This window comes from Nannospalax galili, unplaced genomic scaffold, assembly GCF_000622305.1.
Source record: "Nannospalax galili isolate Female #2095 unplaced genomic scaffold, S.galili_v1.0 scaffold120, whole genome shotgun sequence".
Taxonomy (NCBI): domain Eukaryota; kingdom Metazoa; phylum Chordata; class Mammalia; order Rodentia; family Spalacidae; genus Nannospalax; species Nannospalax galili.
Window position 1 is genome coordinate 5,085,784 of NW_008350324.1, and position 16,531 is coordinate 5,102,314.

The window sequence follows — 16,531 nt, forward strand, 5'->3', positions numbered from 1 at the left end:
GTAGCGGTGAAAAACATTACCATTGAAATCTACCTGATGAATTTGTCTCCATGCTCAGGTGCCAAGGATCCAAGTGTAACCAACTGTGAGTAGTAGTAATCAGAGAAACAGATTAGAGATGCATGCGCCAACATCTCAGCGTTAGCAGCAAAAATGAGTCTTTCTGCAAGAAACAATATATTCTAAAATCTAGGGAGATCTTTTTTTAAAGGTTAAAAAACTCATTCAATTTTATGTCTTACAGGGCTTATACTGAGTTCAGTATTGTATAACTGCATTAATTCAACTGTGAACCTAGAAACTTGCACCCACTTGTGAAAGAGATGTACTCTTGCTCTGGAGTGTGTTACTGAATATGTTAAAGCTGTAGTGAAATGCTTCCTCTAATCATGTAGTTATTAAAAAAATTTTTTAAATGATAAAAAAGAAATAGTATGTACATAAAATCATGAACTATGAAAAAAAAAAGCAGAGAAGGAAGCCAGGTATGGTGGTACATACCTTTAATCGTAGAACTTGGGAAGTGGAGGCAGAGAGATCAGTCATGGTGACATGAGTTTAAGGTCAGCCTGGAAAGAAAACATACAGACAAAATTAGAGAAAGAAAGAAGAAAAAGAAAGCCAGGTGTGGTGGTACCCTCCTGTAATTTGAGTACTCAGAAATTTGAGGCTTACCTGGACAACAGGGGGAAACCCAGTGTCAAAAAAATGTGGGGGATGGGGAAATATAGCAATAGCAGCTAACACATGTCGTCGACATTTTAAACTCATTTAATCTGCACAATTACTGACAGTAGATTCCTTATATTATCTCCGCTTTGCAAATGAGGAACCTGAGAGTTTCACAACTTTCCCAGGGTCATTCAGAAGTGGTAGAGCTGGAATTCAGACCTAGAAACCTAAAACCTGTCCTCTTCACTGCTTCACTCTTTTGTGTTAAGGAGAAGGTCCAAAGTGTATGCAAATGTCACAGCAAGAGCTTGGACAGATAGCAGCTGTATGCCAACCCTTATGAGATCCAGCCAAACTGTTTTCTTGCACATGTTGCCATCTTTTGATGCCTTCTGCAGTTTCTCTCCCCACCCACCCCCTTCTCTCTCTGTAAAAGACAGGGTCTCCCTATAGCCCTAACAGGCCATGGGGAACTCTGCACATAGACCAGGCTAGCCTCAATTTCACAGAGATCCGCCTGCTTCTGCTTCTCTGCCCGGCTTTGCAGTTTCTCTTTTGACCATCTATAGTAAAAACACCTTCATGACAGAGTTGCCTTTCTAAGCTGGGCATGGTGGTACACACCTTTAATCCTGAAGCAGGTGGATCTCAGTGAGATGGAGGCCAGCCTTGTTTCCATAGCAATTTCCAGGTCAGCTGGGGTCACAGGGAGACTTTGTCGAAAAAAGACCCCCCCCCCAAAAAAAGGCTTTTAAAATTCACTTTCAAAAATATGATTCAATATAAAGTTTATGAAGGTATTCTAGGCTTTCAGGGCTTTTCTGTTTGTCTCTTCATTGTTGCCATCAATAGACAACCAAAAAGAGGATTTTCCAAAAAAAGTCTAGGATCTTAAAATTGAAAAAAGTCTTAAGTTAGGATCTTAAAATTGAATCTTTAAAGAATAGTCTCAGGCTCATTAGACAGCTGACTGTTTGTTTTCAAAGTCTTAGCCTCCAGCTTGGTGTATAATATTTCGGATGGTCAGTTCACAAGTCGTGCGGATCTCATAGATGCTGCTGGAAGCTCACTGGGGCGTGGTGCTCTTGTACCAGGATTGGGTAAGATATAAATGCACATGTTTCCTTAGACAGTCAGTTCTAGCAGTTGCTCTTGAAAATCTTGCCAATTCCCTGTTGCATTCCAGTTTCCTTAAAAGAAAGAACTTCTTAATAGTACTCTTTAAGGATTCAGTATAGGAAATTGCTATGTATAAATTTGTATGTATACTGAAGAATATTGTCTGTTAGGTTATATGATGATCCCTATTCCAGATTTGTAAAAGTCCATGCCATACAAATGTTTTTTCCTCTGAATGCTTGTTAGAAAATGAACCTGCTGTAATGTCTTGGATTTTCTCTTTGGCCTGACTACTAGGAAGCTCATATGGAAGTTTTAGACTCTGTTACTAGAGCTTCTTTATTGTGAGTTAGTATTAGTTTGTCTTATTGTTCCCTGGATTTTTTATGTAAGCCATTTAAATTCTTTTTGTAAGTAGGTCACATACAAATTAGTTCCTGCAAACCATGTATTCTATGTCTTGTTCCTTTTCACATAGGAGCTAAGCAAAATTGAAAATTAAATCCTAGCTTCTTGCTCAGTTCCAATTTAGGGCTTTGCTAATTAAGTACTCTTTGGGAGTAGAGCTGTGGTTGTCAGCATTAGGAACATCTCTTGCCCTCTGTTCTTTGGCAGTGTCATGAGGAATGTGTATACAGGCAACATGTTGGTATGACAGCTAAATGAAGTACACTCTTTGCAGGTGCCTGCTATGATACTATGAACAACATGTTGTGGACCTGCTCAAATGACTATATCGATCAGTGGTGCAATCCTGGGAACCAAGCTTTCCATTATGTGTGCCAGAGACTTGGGGTCAGCCACATTATCACCGAACCCAAAGGTGAGGAGTACTCTCAGCCCCCAAATATGACAGAATAGAGTAGCATCAGGAGGTGGGAACATAGGCCCGCAACAGAATGTGTCAGCATCCTTGCTTTTGGAACTTAGAAGCCTAAAATCATTTGTTATCTGTAACCCAGGAAGATTGGCTATGGCTAAGTGAAAAGTATATAAATCAGTAAAGGTTTGGAGGAAAATTACTATGTCCCTCCTGAAAGTATCAAAACTTAGATGTAAACATTAATTATTGGTGCTGGGGAGGGCCTCATTCCTGTAATATCATTTGAGAGCCTGAGGTAGGAGGAGGTCCACTGGGTAGTCTAGGCTAGCCTGGGCTATAGAATTAGTTTCAGGTCAAACTGGGCTCCTCATAACCAAAAAACAAATATTCATTATTGGTGCTTGGGTTCGAATTTTATGCTAATTATGGTTTATATCTATAATGGCTTGTTTATACCTAAATTTATAGTTAGAATTACCAATGATGTACTTTATCTTTCTTGATATTGACATTATTAAAATCAACTATCTTGGTATGGTGGAGTGAATACCTCAGCAATTCTCTCCTTAAAAAAGTATTGCTAAAATAGCCGGGCTTGGGGCTAGAGAGATGGCTCAGTGGTTAAGAACACTGTTCTTTCAGAAGACCCAGGTTCAAATCCCAGCACCCACATGGCAGCTAGCAACTGAAGCAACTGACTGTAACTCCAGTTCCATGGAATCCGACACAGGCGCACTTACTTACATGCAGACAATAACACTCATACACAAAAAATAATAAATAAAATATTAAAATAAAAATATTTTCAAAACAGCCAGGCTTGGTGGCACACGTTTTTAATTCCAGCACTTGGGAGGCAGAGGCAGGTGGATCTCTGTGAGTTCAGAGCCAACTTGGTCTACATAGTGAGTTCCAGGCCAGCCCCACTACAGGAAAACCCTGTCTCAAAAAGACCAAAAAAAAAAAAAAGTACTGCTAAAAGATATTCGGGCTGGGCGTGGTGGCACACACCTTTAATCCCAGCACTTGGGAGGCAGAGGCAGGTGGATCTCTATGAGTTCAAGGCCAACCTGGTCTACATAGTGAGTTCCAGGCCAGCCCTGGAACTATAGGAAAACCCTGTCTCAAAAAGACCAAAAAAAAAAAACCAGACATTAGGTCAGGTATGGTGGCACATGCCTTTAATCCCAGCACTCAGGAGGCAGAGGCAGGCAGATCTCTGAGTTGAGGCGTCTCCATAGCAAACCAATTGTAGCTACAGGGGGACCTTGTCTCAAAAAGACAGAAAGAACAAAACAACAACAACAAAAAAAACCCAGACATCATTATCAACAACATGTATAACAAAACTAAAACCAATTATATTTGGGTTCTGAAAGTTGGTCAAAGTATACACCATTACACCATATTAAAACAACTCTTCACTTTGGGTAAGAACAGTGGAAGCCTATGGTGTTTTAGCTGAGGCTGCTCCAGTCTCCATTCAAGCTTGGTCAGCACTGCCATTCTCTCAGAGTAGGACAGCTTGTGAAATCAGCAGCTTTGCTTCTTGAGGGCTGACTTCATTTGGGGCAGAGCATGGAGAGCCTTTTCCCAGCAGCAGCAGCAGCACTGCCACCACCATCACCACCACCACCCTTGGTATCAAAGAGAGAAGACCAATGGCTCAGCTCTCCTGAAATTCTGATCCTGGTTAATAACCAGCTGACTAGTAGACTAGCTAGAGATTTAATAGTGAGATCACTACCTTGTTACAGTCCACACACTCAATGAAGAAGCCCAAAAGAGCCTAGGTTGTTTATTAATTTCTGGCTGAATGTAAACCTGCATAGCTATGCAAAGATGTGAGAAGGCCAGCCAAAAAATCCAGAGTTTAAAACTGCCAGAATTGGATTGCCTCCTTGCTAAATACAAAGATCCACAGAGGATGAAAATGTTACTAGCTTAAAATGTTGAGGAACAACCTGTGACTAGTTGGTTGACAGACTGACTCCTAGGAAGCTCATCTTAAAATAAAATCGAGAACTGGGAATGTAGCTCAGTGGTATGATATACACTTACTAGGTTCAAAGCTCTGAATTCCTTCCCAAACACCAAAAATTAAAAATAAATAAATAGAAGAATAGTAACAATAATGAAGAAAGAAGTAAGGATTTAAAAACCTGCAGCAGGGGCTGGAGAGATGGCTTAGTGGTTAAGAGCACTGACTGCTCTTGCAGAGAGCCCAGGTTCAATTCCCAGCACCCACATGGCGGCTACAAACCGTCCTTAACTCCAGTTCCAGGGGAATCTGAAGCCATCTTCTGACCTCCGTGGATGACACAGGTGCACTCACTTATATGTAGGCAATATACTCATACATATAAAATAAAAAAAATAAAATATTAAAAAAAAGAAAGAAATTAAGGAGATGGGCATGGTGGTGCATGCCTTTAGTCCCAGCACCCGAGGCAGAGGCAGGCAAATCTCTGTGAGTTTGAGGCCAGCCTGGTCTACGTAGCGAGTTCCAGGCTAGTTGGGGCTATAGGGAGATCCTGTCTCAATAAGCCAAAAAAAAAAAAAAAAAGGAAAGAAAGAAAGAAAAATTAAAGGATCTGGGTATGGTAGTATACACCTTTAATCCCAGCACTTCAGAATTGAAAGCATGTGGATCTCTGTGAGACTGAGGCTGGCCTGGTCTACAGTAGTGAGTTATAGGCTAGCTGAGGCTACAGGGAGACTTTCTCTCAAAAAACCAAGATTTAAAAAAAAATTAAAGTATGATAACTGACTAAATGAATAGGAGAATCTAATAAAGAATTTCATTTGTTTGTTTGCTTTTGAGACAGAATCTCTTGTAGCCCAAGACTGGATGACCTTCAACTTTGGATCTTTCTGCTTTCCCAAATGCCCAGTATATGCTGTGCTGGGAATTGAACTCAGGACTTCATGCATGCTAGATAAGCATTCTCCTAACTGTGCTACATCGCCAGCCCCAATAGATTTTTAAAAAAATTTTATGTGTATGACTGTTTTGCCTACATGTATGTAAATATACCATGTGCATGCAGTGCCCATGGCAGGCAGAAGAGGGATCCCCTGGATCTGGAGTCACAGACTCTTATTAGCTGCCGTGCGGGTGCTGGGAACCAAACTCGGGTCCTCTGTAAGAGTAGCCAGTGTTCTTAACTGCTGAGCCATCCCTCCAGACCACCAAGAAATTATTTGAAATAAAGAAAGAGGTGCTGGGTGTGGTGGCTCATGCCTTTAATCCCAGCACTGGTCTACATAATGAGTTCCAGGCCAGCTGGGGCTACAGGGAGACCCTGTCTCAAAAAGACCAAAAAACAAAACAAAATAAAGAGGAGAGAGAGAGAGAGAGAGAGAGAGAGAGAGAGAGAGAGAGAGAGAGAGAGACCGAGATGAGACCGAGACTGAGACCGAGACCGAGACTGAGACCGAGACTGAGACCAACTGACCAGGTATGGTGAGGGTCCCATAGAGGTAGGAGGATCAGGAGTCCAGGGTCATCCTTGGCTACCTAGTGAGTTTCAGGCCAGCCTGGGCTTCATGAGAACCTGTCTAAAAATAAAATAACAGCAAAAGCTCGCTCTCTCTCTCTCTCTCTCTCTCTCTCTCTCTCTCTCTCTCTCTCTCCATGAACTGGAAAGCTGGACATGGTGGTGCACCTTTAATCCCAGCGCTAGAGAGGCAGAGGCAGGCAGAGGTCTACATAGAGAGTTCCAGGCCAGCTAGGGCTACAGGGAGACTCTGTCTCAAAACACCACATAAAAAAAGTAATAATAACATTAAAAATAGAGATGGCTCAATGGTTAAGAACACTGACTGTTCTTACAGAAGACTCAGATTCGAATCCCAGCACCCACATGACAGCTAACAACTGTCCGTTAACTCCAGTTCCAGGGGATCTGACAACCTGTTCTGTCCTCCATGGGCATTGCACGACACGGGTGCACTTACCTACAATGCAGGCATAATACTCATACACATAAAATAAAATAATAAATTATTTTTAAAAATAAAAAATAAAAATTAAGCAAAACCCAATAAACAAAACCAATTGGAACTTCTATACTGAAAAGTGTAATGACTGAAAAGAAATATTTATTAGCATATTGAAGGTGGTGGGAGAAATAACAAACTTGGGGTGTAGGTGATCAGATTAAGCTATTTGAAATATAGAAGGGATACTTTGAGGAGTGCTGGTTAGTTATTTTGTAGTATGTCTATCAGTGTAGGTTTGTCTGAGTTGTTTTTGTTTGTTTGTTTTTATTGAACTCAAGTTACAAATTTGGGGGAAGAATAGTACAGAGGTCATGTGCCTTTCACTTTCTGTTTTATCCTAGGATTCATATCAATCTGACTTATTAGTAGTGATATTGAAATTGACAACCTGAGTTTAGTAGTGTCTACCAGGTTTCTCTACTCTAGCATCAATACTGTTCTCATTCTATACATTTTGCTAGAAGCAAGTCATCAAGTCCAGATCACACTTAAGGGAAGGGGCTGGGTTCACTTCTTAGAAAGATCAGAGAATGTGAAAATACATTAATCACCACAGTAGTTAATAAATATTGATTACATTTTGTGTGTGCAGTGTATGTGTATGTGTGGGGTCAGGGAGCACTTGTGGAAGTCAGTTTTTCCTACCATGTGGGTTCTGGCAACCGAACTCAGGTTGTCAGGCTTGACAGCAAGCACCTTTACCTGATGAGCCATCTCACCAGCCCCCTGCTTTTATTTTAATATCTGTAGGGTCAGTAGTGATTTCTCTGCTTTCATTTCTAATTCTTTTTTTCTTTTGGTCTTTTTGAGACAGGGTCTCTCTGTAGCCCCAGCTGGCCTGGAACTCACTATGTAGACCAGGCTGGCCTTGAACTCACAGAGATCCACCTGCCTCTGCCTCATTTCTATTTTTTTAAAAGATTTATTATTTTACATATGTGAGTATTTTGCCTGCATATATGTAAATGTGTCCTGTGTATGCCTGGTGACTGAGGAAGCAGGAAGAGGGTGTTGGGTCCCCTGGAATTTCAAATATGTGGGTTCTGCTACCTAACTCAGTTCCTCTGCAAGATCAACCATTTTGCCAGCACCCCTAATTTCTTCTGTTTGTATAAATTTACTAAATATTATTGAATTATGCCTTCAGAGTGGGTGGGTTCTTATTTTGTAGTGGTGGAGAGTGAACCCAGGGCCTCATGAATGTAAGTCAAGTACTGTATCAACTGAGGTATATCCCCAGCCCAAGAGTGAATGAGTTCTGTGGTATTTATTCTTGAGAAAGCCATTTTTAAAACCTGCATCAACAAGGAAAGAGAATCAGCCAAGGAGTTTTACACTAAACAATGGGAATTGACTCCTTTGCCTAAACATCTATACTGGCCACCATCTAATTTAAAATAAAAATATAAAGACCTCATTTATTTCTGTAGGACCCAAATTTAGCTTTCAAAAAGTCTTTGGTAAAGATGACAGTCCTCACCTGAATTCTTCAGCAAAGACTCAAGGCATAGAAAAGAGTGGGACTCAGTGTGTCCCTCAGGTTGATAGACAGTCAAGAAATTTCCTTTTGACCATCTTCACTTTCACTTCAGTTTGCTGGAGTCTAGGCTTTATAGTTCCCTATTCCTACATCTTTTTATATTCTTAAGACCCTCCACCCTGGTTTTTTGTCCTGTAGCCCCCAGCTGGCCTGGAACTCACTATTGAGACCAGGCTGGCTTCGAACTCACAGAGATCTGCCTGCCTCTGCCTCCCAAGTGCCTACATTAAAGGCATGCATCACCAAGCTCAACTTCTCCAAGATTCTTTTCTTTCCCATTCCTTTTTAGGCAGCTCATTTCAGCTGGGTTTAAGGAAAAATCAGTCTTTCTTGTAATTTACCTACTTAGATTATTATCCATCTCTATCCTCTGAATGCCTGAAACCAATCATGAGCCATGAAGTATTTATCATTATATAAGAGGATGTTTGTTAATCCTCACAGATCTAATTGATAGGTGTCTGGCAGTGATAATTACATGGGATACAAACATTGAGTGCTGTAGGAGGAGTTATTTGTTGACAGGGGGTTCTTCTATTGTGAAGCCATGAAAAATGGCTATACGTTTTCTAGAATGGGTTACCACCATGGGCTGAGTGGGCCTGAATTCAAACCCTAGTTCTGCCACTTTGTAGTTGTGTGGGCTGGGGTGGCTTAACCTAGCTCACTCTTTGTTTATTGGTCTAAAAAATAGAGCTAAAAGAGTCTAAGTCAAACTTTATGTCTATCTTTAGCATATTGTCAAGTATATAGAACCACCTCAGTAAATGGCAGCTTTCCTAGTAGTTCTAGGAAAGAAAAAAAAAAAAAAAAAGTCCCCACATGTTTTCATCCCACACTATGTGGCTGGAATTGTTCTCGACAGCAGCAGAAGTGATAGGAACCAGGAGTCAGTCCTTGTGTGCATACAGTTTCTGCCCACTGGAGATCTGCTCCTCAGAGATGTCTATAGTGTCTTTCTTCACCATGCTTCCTTTTCATCTTCCAGAAGAGGCCATCAGCACAAATGAGGTTATAAACCAGTTATTGCACCATGTTGGTGCGATGTGCATTCACCAGCTCAATCTTCTGGCCACTAACCCCAACCTTCCCATCACAAACGTCCTGGGCAAGCAACACCCAATTGAGGCGCACCATCTAAGTAGCATTTGTGACATCATGGAGAAAGCCATGGTTAATGGAGATACCTGCATAATACGTTGCATACTCGTCGTCTTTCAGGTAAATACCACTGTGGTGACATGATAAACAAATGATAACAACACCCCCACAAACTTTGGTTTAGCACCTAATTTCTTCCAGAAGAAATATGTTCAGCAATATCCTTGTACATCTTACCACCTTCTAGTCCTCTAATTAGGGTTATCATCATGTTCTTTGAGCTACAGTTAATGGAGTAATTCTCTCTAGCTCATTGCTGTTAATATATGTGAAATAGTTACTATATACTATTGTATAATAGAGTGTAGGTAAAGATCCACCTGATTATCTGGTCATAAGAGCATCTATCATGTGCTTTCTTTTTTCAGAGGGATAATGTTATCCTTGGTGAAATTAACATTTTTAGATCTAACCCTTGTGTTTCTGTAGGTGGTGTTTAAATTTTTCTTTAGCCCACAAACTGAAAGGAACCGAGACATCATTCGGCGGTCAGGATTGCTTCTTTGGCAGTTGTTGATGGCACCAAAAGATCAAATCTGCCCTGAAATTCAAAGGGAGGTCTGTCTTGCCATCAGGTAAACAGAAAATGATTGTTTTTGAGTGCTCCCTGCAAAAAAAAATAAAGCACCTTAATCCTCCCTGCAGGCTGGTAGCATAGATAGCTGAGCCCATCCCCAAGTCTGGGCCTCAAAACTGGAGATAATTTCCTAGAGAGGGTTTATACCCAACCCTTAGTGCCAAAGGCCTACATTTTTCTCATCCCACCTTTTGGATTGTGAAAAGAAAACAAAAACAAAACTCTTGTAAGTGGACAGTGTATTTCCAAGCAGCTACCTTTTTCTCATTTAGGAATGTGGCAGGGTGGCTTAGAGCAGGCTTTGGCATCCAGCAGCCTAGGCTCCTATTCTTCACTGTGGTGCTTGCTGGCTGTGGCCTTGGTTTGAGGCTTCCTTTTCAGCTGTTAGATAGGATTCAAAATGGTACCTATCATGTAGGTTTATAAGACTGTCATCACAGCCTGATGTACTGATGTAGGGTAGTGCTTAGTTGCACTGTTTTTTTGTTTTTTGTTTTTTTTAATTTAATTATTTTTAATTTTATGTGTATGCATGTATTGCCTGCATGTAGGTAAGTGCACCCGTGTTATGCAATGCCCTAGGAGGTCAGAAGAGGCTGTCAGATCCCCTGGGACTGAAGTTACAGACAGTTGTTAGCTGCCATGTGGGTGCTGGGATTCGAACCCGGTCTTCTGCAAGAACAACCAGTGTTCTTAACCACTGAGCAATCTCTCCAGCCCCATTTTTTTTTAGTATCTTTTTTTTTTTTTTTAATCTTTTTTAGACAGGGTCTGCCTGTAGTTCCAACTTACTACGTATGCCAAGCTGGCCTTGATCTCACAGAGATTCGCTTGCCTCTGCCTCTGCCTCCCAAGTGCTGGGATTAAAGGCATGCGCCACCACACCCTGCCAGTTATGCTAAATCTTGGCGGCTAACGAGATGAGGAGGTAGGTAAAGCACTTGCTGGACAAGCCTAACAACCTGGGTTTGATCCTCAGAATCCACGATGGAAGGAGAGAAACAACTCTTGAAAGTTATCCTCTGACCTCTACTTGTACACTGTGGCAGGCACATGTCTAAATCTCATACCATACAATCACACACAATAATAATAACAATAATAACTTAAAAACTTAAAGTATATTATAGGACTCATTACTGAGTTTTAAAATTTTTAGTGTGTGTGTGTGTGTGTGTGTGTGTGTGTGTGTGTGTGTGTTGGCGGGGGGGTGCATGTACCCATGTATGTGCACATAGAAGCTAGAGATTGATGTTGACTATCTTCCCCTATCACTATCCATCTTGTTTTTTGAGACAGGGTCTCTTACAGAACCTGGAGCTCACCAGTTGTTTAGACTAGCTGGGGAGAAAACCCTCCTGTCTCTGCCTCCCAACACTGGACTTACAGGTGTATATGCTGCCATGCTCAGCATTTTCTACATGAGTGCTAGAGATTGAACTCAGACCTTCAAACTTCCTCAGCAAACACTTTATCCATTTAGCCACCTCCTCACTAGTGCGTTTATGGGCTACAAACTATTTACCTTTTTTTTTTTGGTGAGAGATTAGGTCTTGCTTTGTAGCCCTGGCTGTCCTTGAACTTGAGCTCCTCCTGTCTTACTCTCCCAAGTCCTGGAATTATAGGTGTGCATAACTATGCCTAACTATTAATTAATCAACTAATTTTTTTTTTTTTGATAAAGGGTCTCATTAGTCCATGCTAGCCTAGCACTCACTTGATAGCCCTGGATGGCCTCAGTATTGTTTTTTATTAATCTATTTTAGTTCAGTTGACTTTTATAGAAGTATAGGCTTAATGTTACCAAATATAGTTTAGTGGCCAAGAAAGACTTGAATGGTTGGTCTGAAAGAAATCAACCGACAGGAGTGAGCATATAGAGTTCAAGGGATTTTGTGTGTTTTTCCCTTTTCACAATATATTATGCTTTGAGTTGCTTTCCGTTGAGCATTAAAGCAAAAAATAAAATTGGTGCCATAGAGAAGTTTCTGGAGGTGATGTACCGGTATAGTCCTGTATTTATGGTAGTAATGGCTTTATGAGTGCATGAGACAGTAGACCTGTTCAAATCGTACAGTTGAAGAATGTATATGTTAGTGAATGCCACGTTTCAACAGAAAAGAAAAAAAAAGTTCTGGTGTCATTTGCCAACCTATTCTGCCAAGCCCTTCTTAAAAAGCTAAGAAACAGAAATTCCCTTTATCGTGTGATTTTTGGGGCCGAGGGGATGGCACAGAGTCTGTATGTATAATTGGCTTGATGACATTGACTCTTCATCACTTTCACATTCTCTTTAACTAGTTCTCTGTGGGGCCTGAAATAAGTTATCATTTTGTTAATTCATGGACAAAAGGTTGGAGAGAGCTCTCTTTGATCAGGGAGGTGATGGAACTAAGTCATACCAGTGATTTGGGTTCCAGCATCTTTTGGGATGAAGGGCAATAGTGATCAGAGTCTCCATGTGTATAGGCCAAGCTAGCCTTGAATTTGAGATCCTCCTATCTCAGTTTCCCAAGTACTAGGATTATAGGCATGTTCCACCATATCTAGCCAGACTAGTGTCTTTAATACAAATTTAAATATTTAAAGCTTGAATTTTCTAAAGCATTTGTTTAAAAACTTTTTTACTTTTCTGTCATTTCAGCTCTGGCTTAAATATTTTATACCCAGGTGAAACTGAAATCAATAACTTACTTAAGCTGGTCTTAACAGAAGGTAAGAATTATCCTTTAATTAGCCTTAAACAACGTGTGTGTGTGTGTGTGTGTGTGTATGTGTAAGTGTGTGTGTAACTCAGGAATCTAGGACCTGGAATATGCTAGGTAAACACTTCACCACCGACTATATTCCAGGCTTCTTTTTGCATTTCTTTTTTTTTAATTTTTATTATTTTTATTTTATGTGTATGAGTGTATATCTGTGTAAGTGTACTCATGTCGTACAATGCCCTTGGAGGTCAGAAGAGGGTATCAGATCCTCTGGAACTGGAGTTACAGACAGTTATTAGCCACCATGTGGGTGCTGGGATTCCTACCCAGGTCCTCCGCAAGAGCAGTCAGTGAGTGCTCTTAACTGCTGAGCCATTGCTCTAGCCCCTCTTTTTACATTTCATTTTGAGACTGTCTCAATAAGTTGCTCAAATTGGCCTTGAATGTACTTTGTAACCCAGGCAAATCTTGAACTTTCTGTCCTCCTGCTTCAGCCTCCTGAGTAGCTGGGATTATACTATCCATTTTTGTTGTTGTTCTTAAGGAAATAACTGCGTATTGATGTAGTACATTCTTATTTTCTTTCTATTAGCATATTAAAAAATATGTATAAAGATGCTAACATTTCAGATTGAAAGCAGAAGCCGTGTTTTATGTATCTTCAAGCCTTATGAACCTCTTCCAGTATTCAAGGCTTAACCTATGTACCTGACTATAGCTGTTAAACACATTTAAAAATAAACAACTTCTTAGCCTGGTATGGTGGAAATGATTGTAATCCCAGCACTTAGCAGGAAGAGGCAAGAGTGTTGGGAGTTCAAGATCATCCTTGGCTAGACATAGTTCAAGGCTAACCTAGATACATGAGACCCTGTCTGGAAAAAAAAAAAGAAAAAAGAAAATAAACCAAACAAAAACATTTTCTTGATTTCTAACCCATTTTTCATGAATTTGAACCTATCTTTTAATTTAGACTAAAACACAACAAAAGGTGCCATATTAAAGGCAATTAAAAGCAACATTTATCAGTGGGGCTTGGTAGCGCACACCTTTAGTCCCAGCACTCAGAGGCAGGTGGATCTCTGAGTTCAAAGCCAGCCTGGTCTACATAGTTCCAGGCCACCTTGGGGCTACAGGGAGACCCTGTCTCAAAAATAAATAAATAAATAAATAAATAAATAAATAAATAAATAAATAAATGCAACATTTATCTAAAGGAAGCAAACATGCAAATAAAAATTACACTTTATGATATATCAGGAAGGTAATTATGCTTAAATTAGGTGCCCTAGCTAAAACAATCTACTGGTTATGATGCTGTTTTGCTGCTGTTTGTATAAGTCTAAATGCTTGTGCTCCTAGACTGTCCACAATCTACTTATTTAAAACCTTTTTTAAAGATAGCATCTGTTTCCTTTTGGGGTGAGGAGGTTGGAGTTTGTTGAGATAGGATTTCATTCTATATAAAGCCCAGGCTGTCCAATTTGTGGTAGTCCTCCTGCTTTAGCTTCCCTAGCGTTGGGATTACAGGGGTGAGTGAGCCACCTAGCCTAGTTTAGCATCAACTTTCTAAATACTGTTGCTAGGGTCATTCACGGAGCTTTGTTTTATGTCAGGAGAGAGAAACAGCGGACTCTCCCAGCTTCGAGACGTGATCCTAACCAACTTAGCTGAGCAGCTTCAGAACAACCGATTTGGCAGTGATGAGGATGATCATTACAGGTGATGCCCACTTTGTTGGTCACTGCTGGCATTTTCTTCTAAGTGGTTTACATTTAAATGTGCTGCTTTCTTCCTCCTCTGCCGCCGCCTCCTCCTCCTCTTCCTCTTCCTCCTCCTCCTCCTCCTCTCCTCCTTCTCCTCTCCTCCTCCTCCTCTCTTCCTCCTCCTCTCTTCCTCCTTCTCTCCTCCTCCTCCCCCTCTCCTTCTCCTCCTCCTCCTCCTCCTTCTCCTCCTCCTTTTTCTTCTTCCCTCTTTCCTCCTCCTCCTCCTCTTCCTCCTCCTCCTCCTCCTCTCCCCCCCACCTCTTTTGAGACAGGGTCTCCCTGAAGCCCCAGCTGGCCTGGCACTCCCTATATAGACCAAGCTGGCCTGGATCTTACAGAGATCCACCTGCCTCTGCCTCCTGAGTGCTGGGACTAAAGGTGTGCACCACTACCCCTGGCATCATTTAAATGTGTTTGATCATTAATCTCCTATTATAGCTAGTACAGTCATTAGCATGTAAAGTCTGGACTCACTAAAAGATAATAAATTCTGTACTTGCCCTAAGAACACATTTTAGTAATCTCAGTAAAGTTTCTTGGGCCTGGGGTAAGGAACTTAGCAGAAGTGATAGATGAAAGAGATCTTGGCGGGGCGGGGGGGTAAGCCATATTGTTGATCTGTATATGTTGGAGCTGGCAGGGGAAGTCCTTGTTCTTCTGTTTTACTTACAAAATACTTGGATTAAGTAGTAGGGCACTATTTTGTTGGAATAAGTTTGGTTTCTATAGTATATCTAGTTGTTAGACAGTTTGCAGAATTAATTTTGTATCCATCTTGTATCATCTCTTATCAATTGTATAAAATTTATCCCTTTACTAACAAGCCAGCAATATATTTTTTTCTTTTAAAGACTCAATGATGAACTTTTACACTACATTCTGAAGATTGTTGTGAGAGAATCTTGTATCTTAATCACCAAGTGCCAAACTGTCTCTAAAGATGATTTCCAAAAGCTCCTTTCAACTGTACCTGTAAGTTAAAAGTATATTTGCTAATAGTGAAGTTATAGCAAGGATCCTATTTTATGTTACACTACTGAGATGTGTGTGTGTATATATATGAACTTGTACAATGATAGACTTAAAAGTCAGTGGATGACTGAGCTTATCATAGAAATGTGCAACTAGGTAAATCATTGAAATACATTTTTCTGAGAAAAAGAGCAAAGAAGAAAGATTTTATCCTAATACCTTTCCTAATACTCTTTCCCCTGTTTCAATTTCCTTTTCTTTTTTTGAATTTTTTAACTGAATTGTTGTGATTTTCATACAATATAGTTTCATGGCATTTAGATCTGCCTGTTTCAATTTCTTGATTCTGTAAATTGTTTAACTGAATTTAGAGTTTTTTATTTTATCTGGTGAGAGTTTTTACCTTTGTTAATTTAGCACTGTTTTCTAAACTGTGTTACAGAGAGAAGCTGGTAGGAACCAAAAGATTTCTGAGGGATTTGGGTAGAGTCTGAATGAAAATGTGACTGTGGGGGAGGGGGAAGAGGAGCAAAAGTTAGGTCTTCTGAGTGATCGGTGAGGGTCATATGCAGAAGGCAGGACGTTTAGTGTCAGAATCTGAATTGAAAGCCATGTGTATACTGGTCACCTGAGAAAGTAACTTGCTCTGCTTTCTGTATTTTCTCTTTTCATTTCTTTTGTGGAAATCTTTTATAAACATGAGGCTTACATGAGCCCTTCTTTCAATAGGATATAGATCATTTAATGCCCTTGTTTGTGTTAAAGGCTGCATCTTCCTGCCTACGCTATCTGATGGCAGTTCAGAACCACCTTCTCAGTAACACTATTTTGATTAAGCCTGATGAGAATGATGACAGTGACAACTCCTTGCAGGGAGAGACATTGAAGGTACAGGTAAACACCAAGCTTTATTTTAAAGATGCTTTCTACCCAGTATGTAATGCACAGCTCAGTTGGCTAAATTTCTGTGCATTATGTCAGAGTTCGTCATGTGATTTATATTCTTATGAACAGTATTAGGCCACTCATTTCATAGGTTTCTGTCACTGCTCAGTGGTTATTACCATGTTTGTGATACACTGATATGTCATCCGTATGCTCCTGTCAGTCTCTTTGTGCCTTTCTTTTCATTGTTTAACAAGAACTGTAAAATTTGGCACTAACAAGTGATCTCATCATATCTGAAAG

At 40.4% G+C, this 16,531-nt stretch overlaps 1 protein-coding gene across 7 annotated transcripts in view; it reads left to right on the forward strand.

Annotated features, from left to right (window-relative positions):
* Hectd4 (HECT domain E3 ubiquitin protein ligase 4) overlaps positions 1-16,531 on the forward strand; it is a 211,979-nt gene that overhangs the window by 83,132 nt on the left and 112,316 nt on the right. For 5 of the 7 annotated variants that reach the window (XM_029570593.1, XM_029570590.1, XM_008847508.2 and 2 more), the window contains exons 10-17: positions 1,659-1,772; positions 2,474-2,614; positions 9,148-9,380; positions 9,750-9,895; positions 12,542-12,612; positions 14,222-14,327; positions 15,223-15,343; positions 16,109-16,237. In XM_029570593.1, coding sequence (XP_029426453.1) covers positions 1,659-1,772; positions 2,474-2,614; positions 9,148-9,380; positions 9,750-9,895; positions 12,542-12,612; positions 14,222-14,327; positions 15,223-15,343; positions 16,109-16,237 — 1,061 coding nt within the window. The remainder of the gene's footprint in view (positions 1-1,658; positions 1,773-2,473; positions 2,615-9,147; positions 9,381-9,749; positions 9,896-12,541; positions 12,613-14,221; positions 14,328-15,222; positions 15,344-16,108; positions 16,238-16,531) is intronic. The other 2 variants (XM_008847507.1, XM_029570591.1) reach the window with 1 other exon arrangement.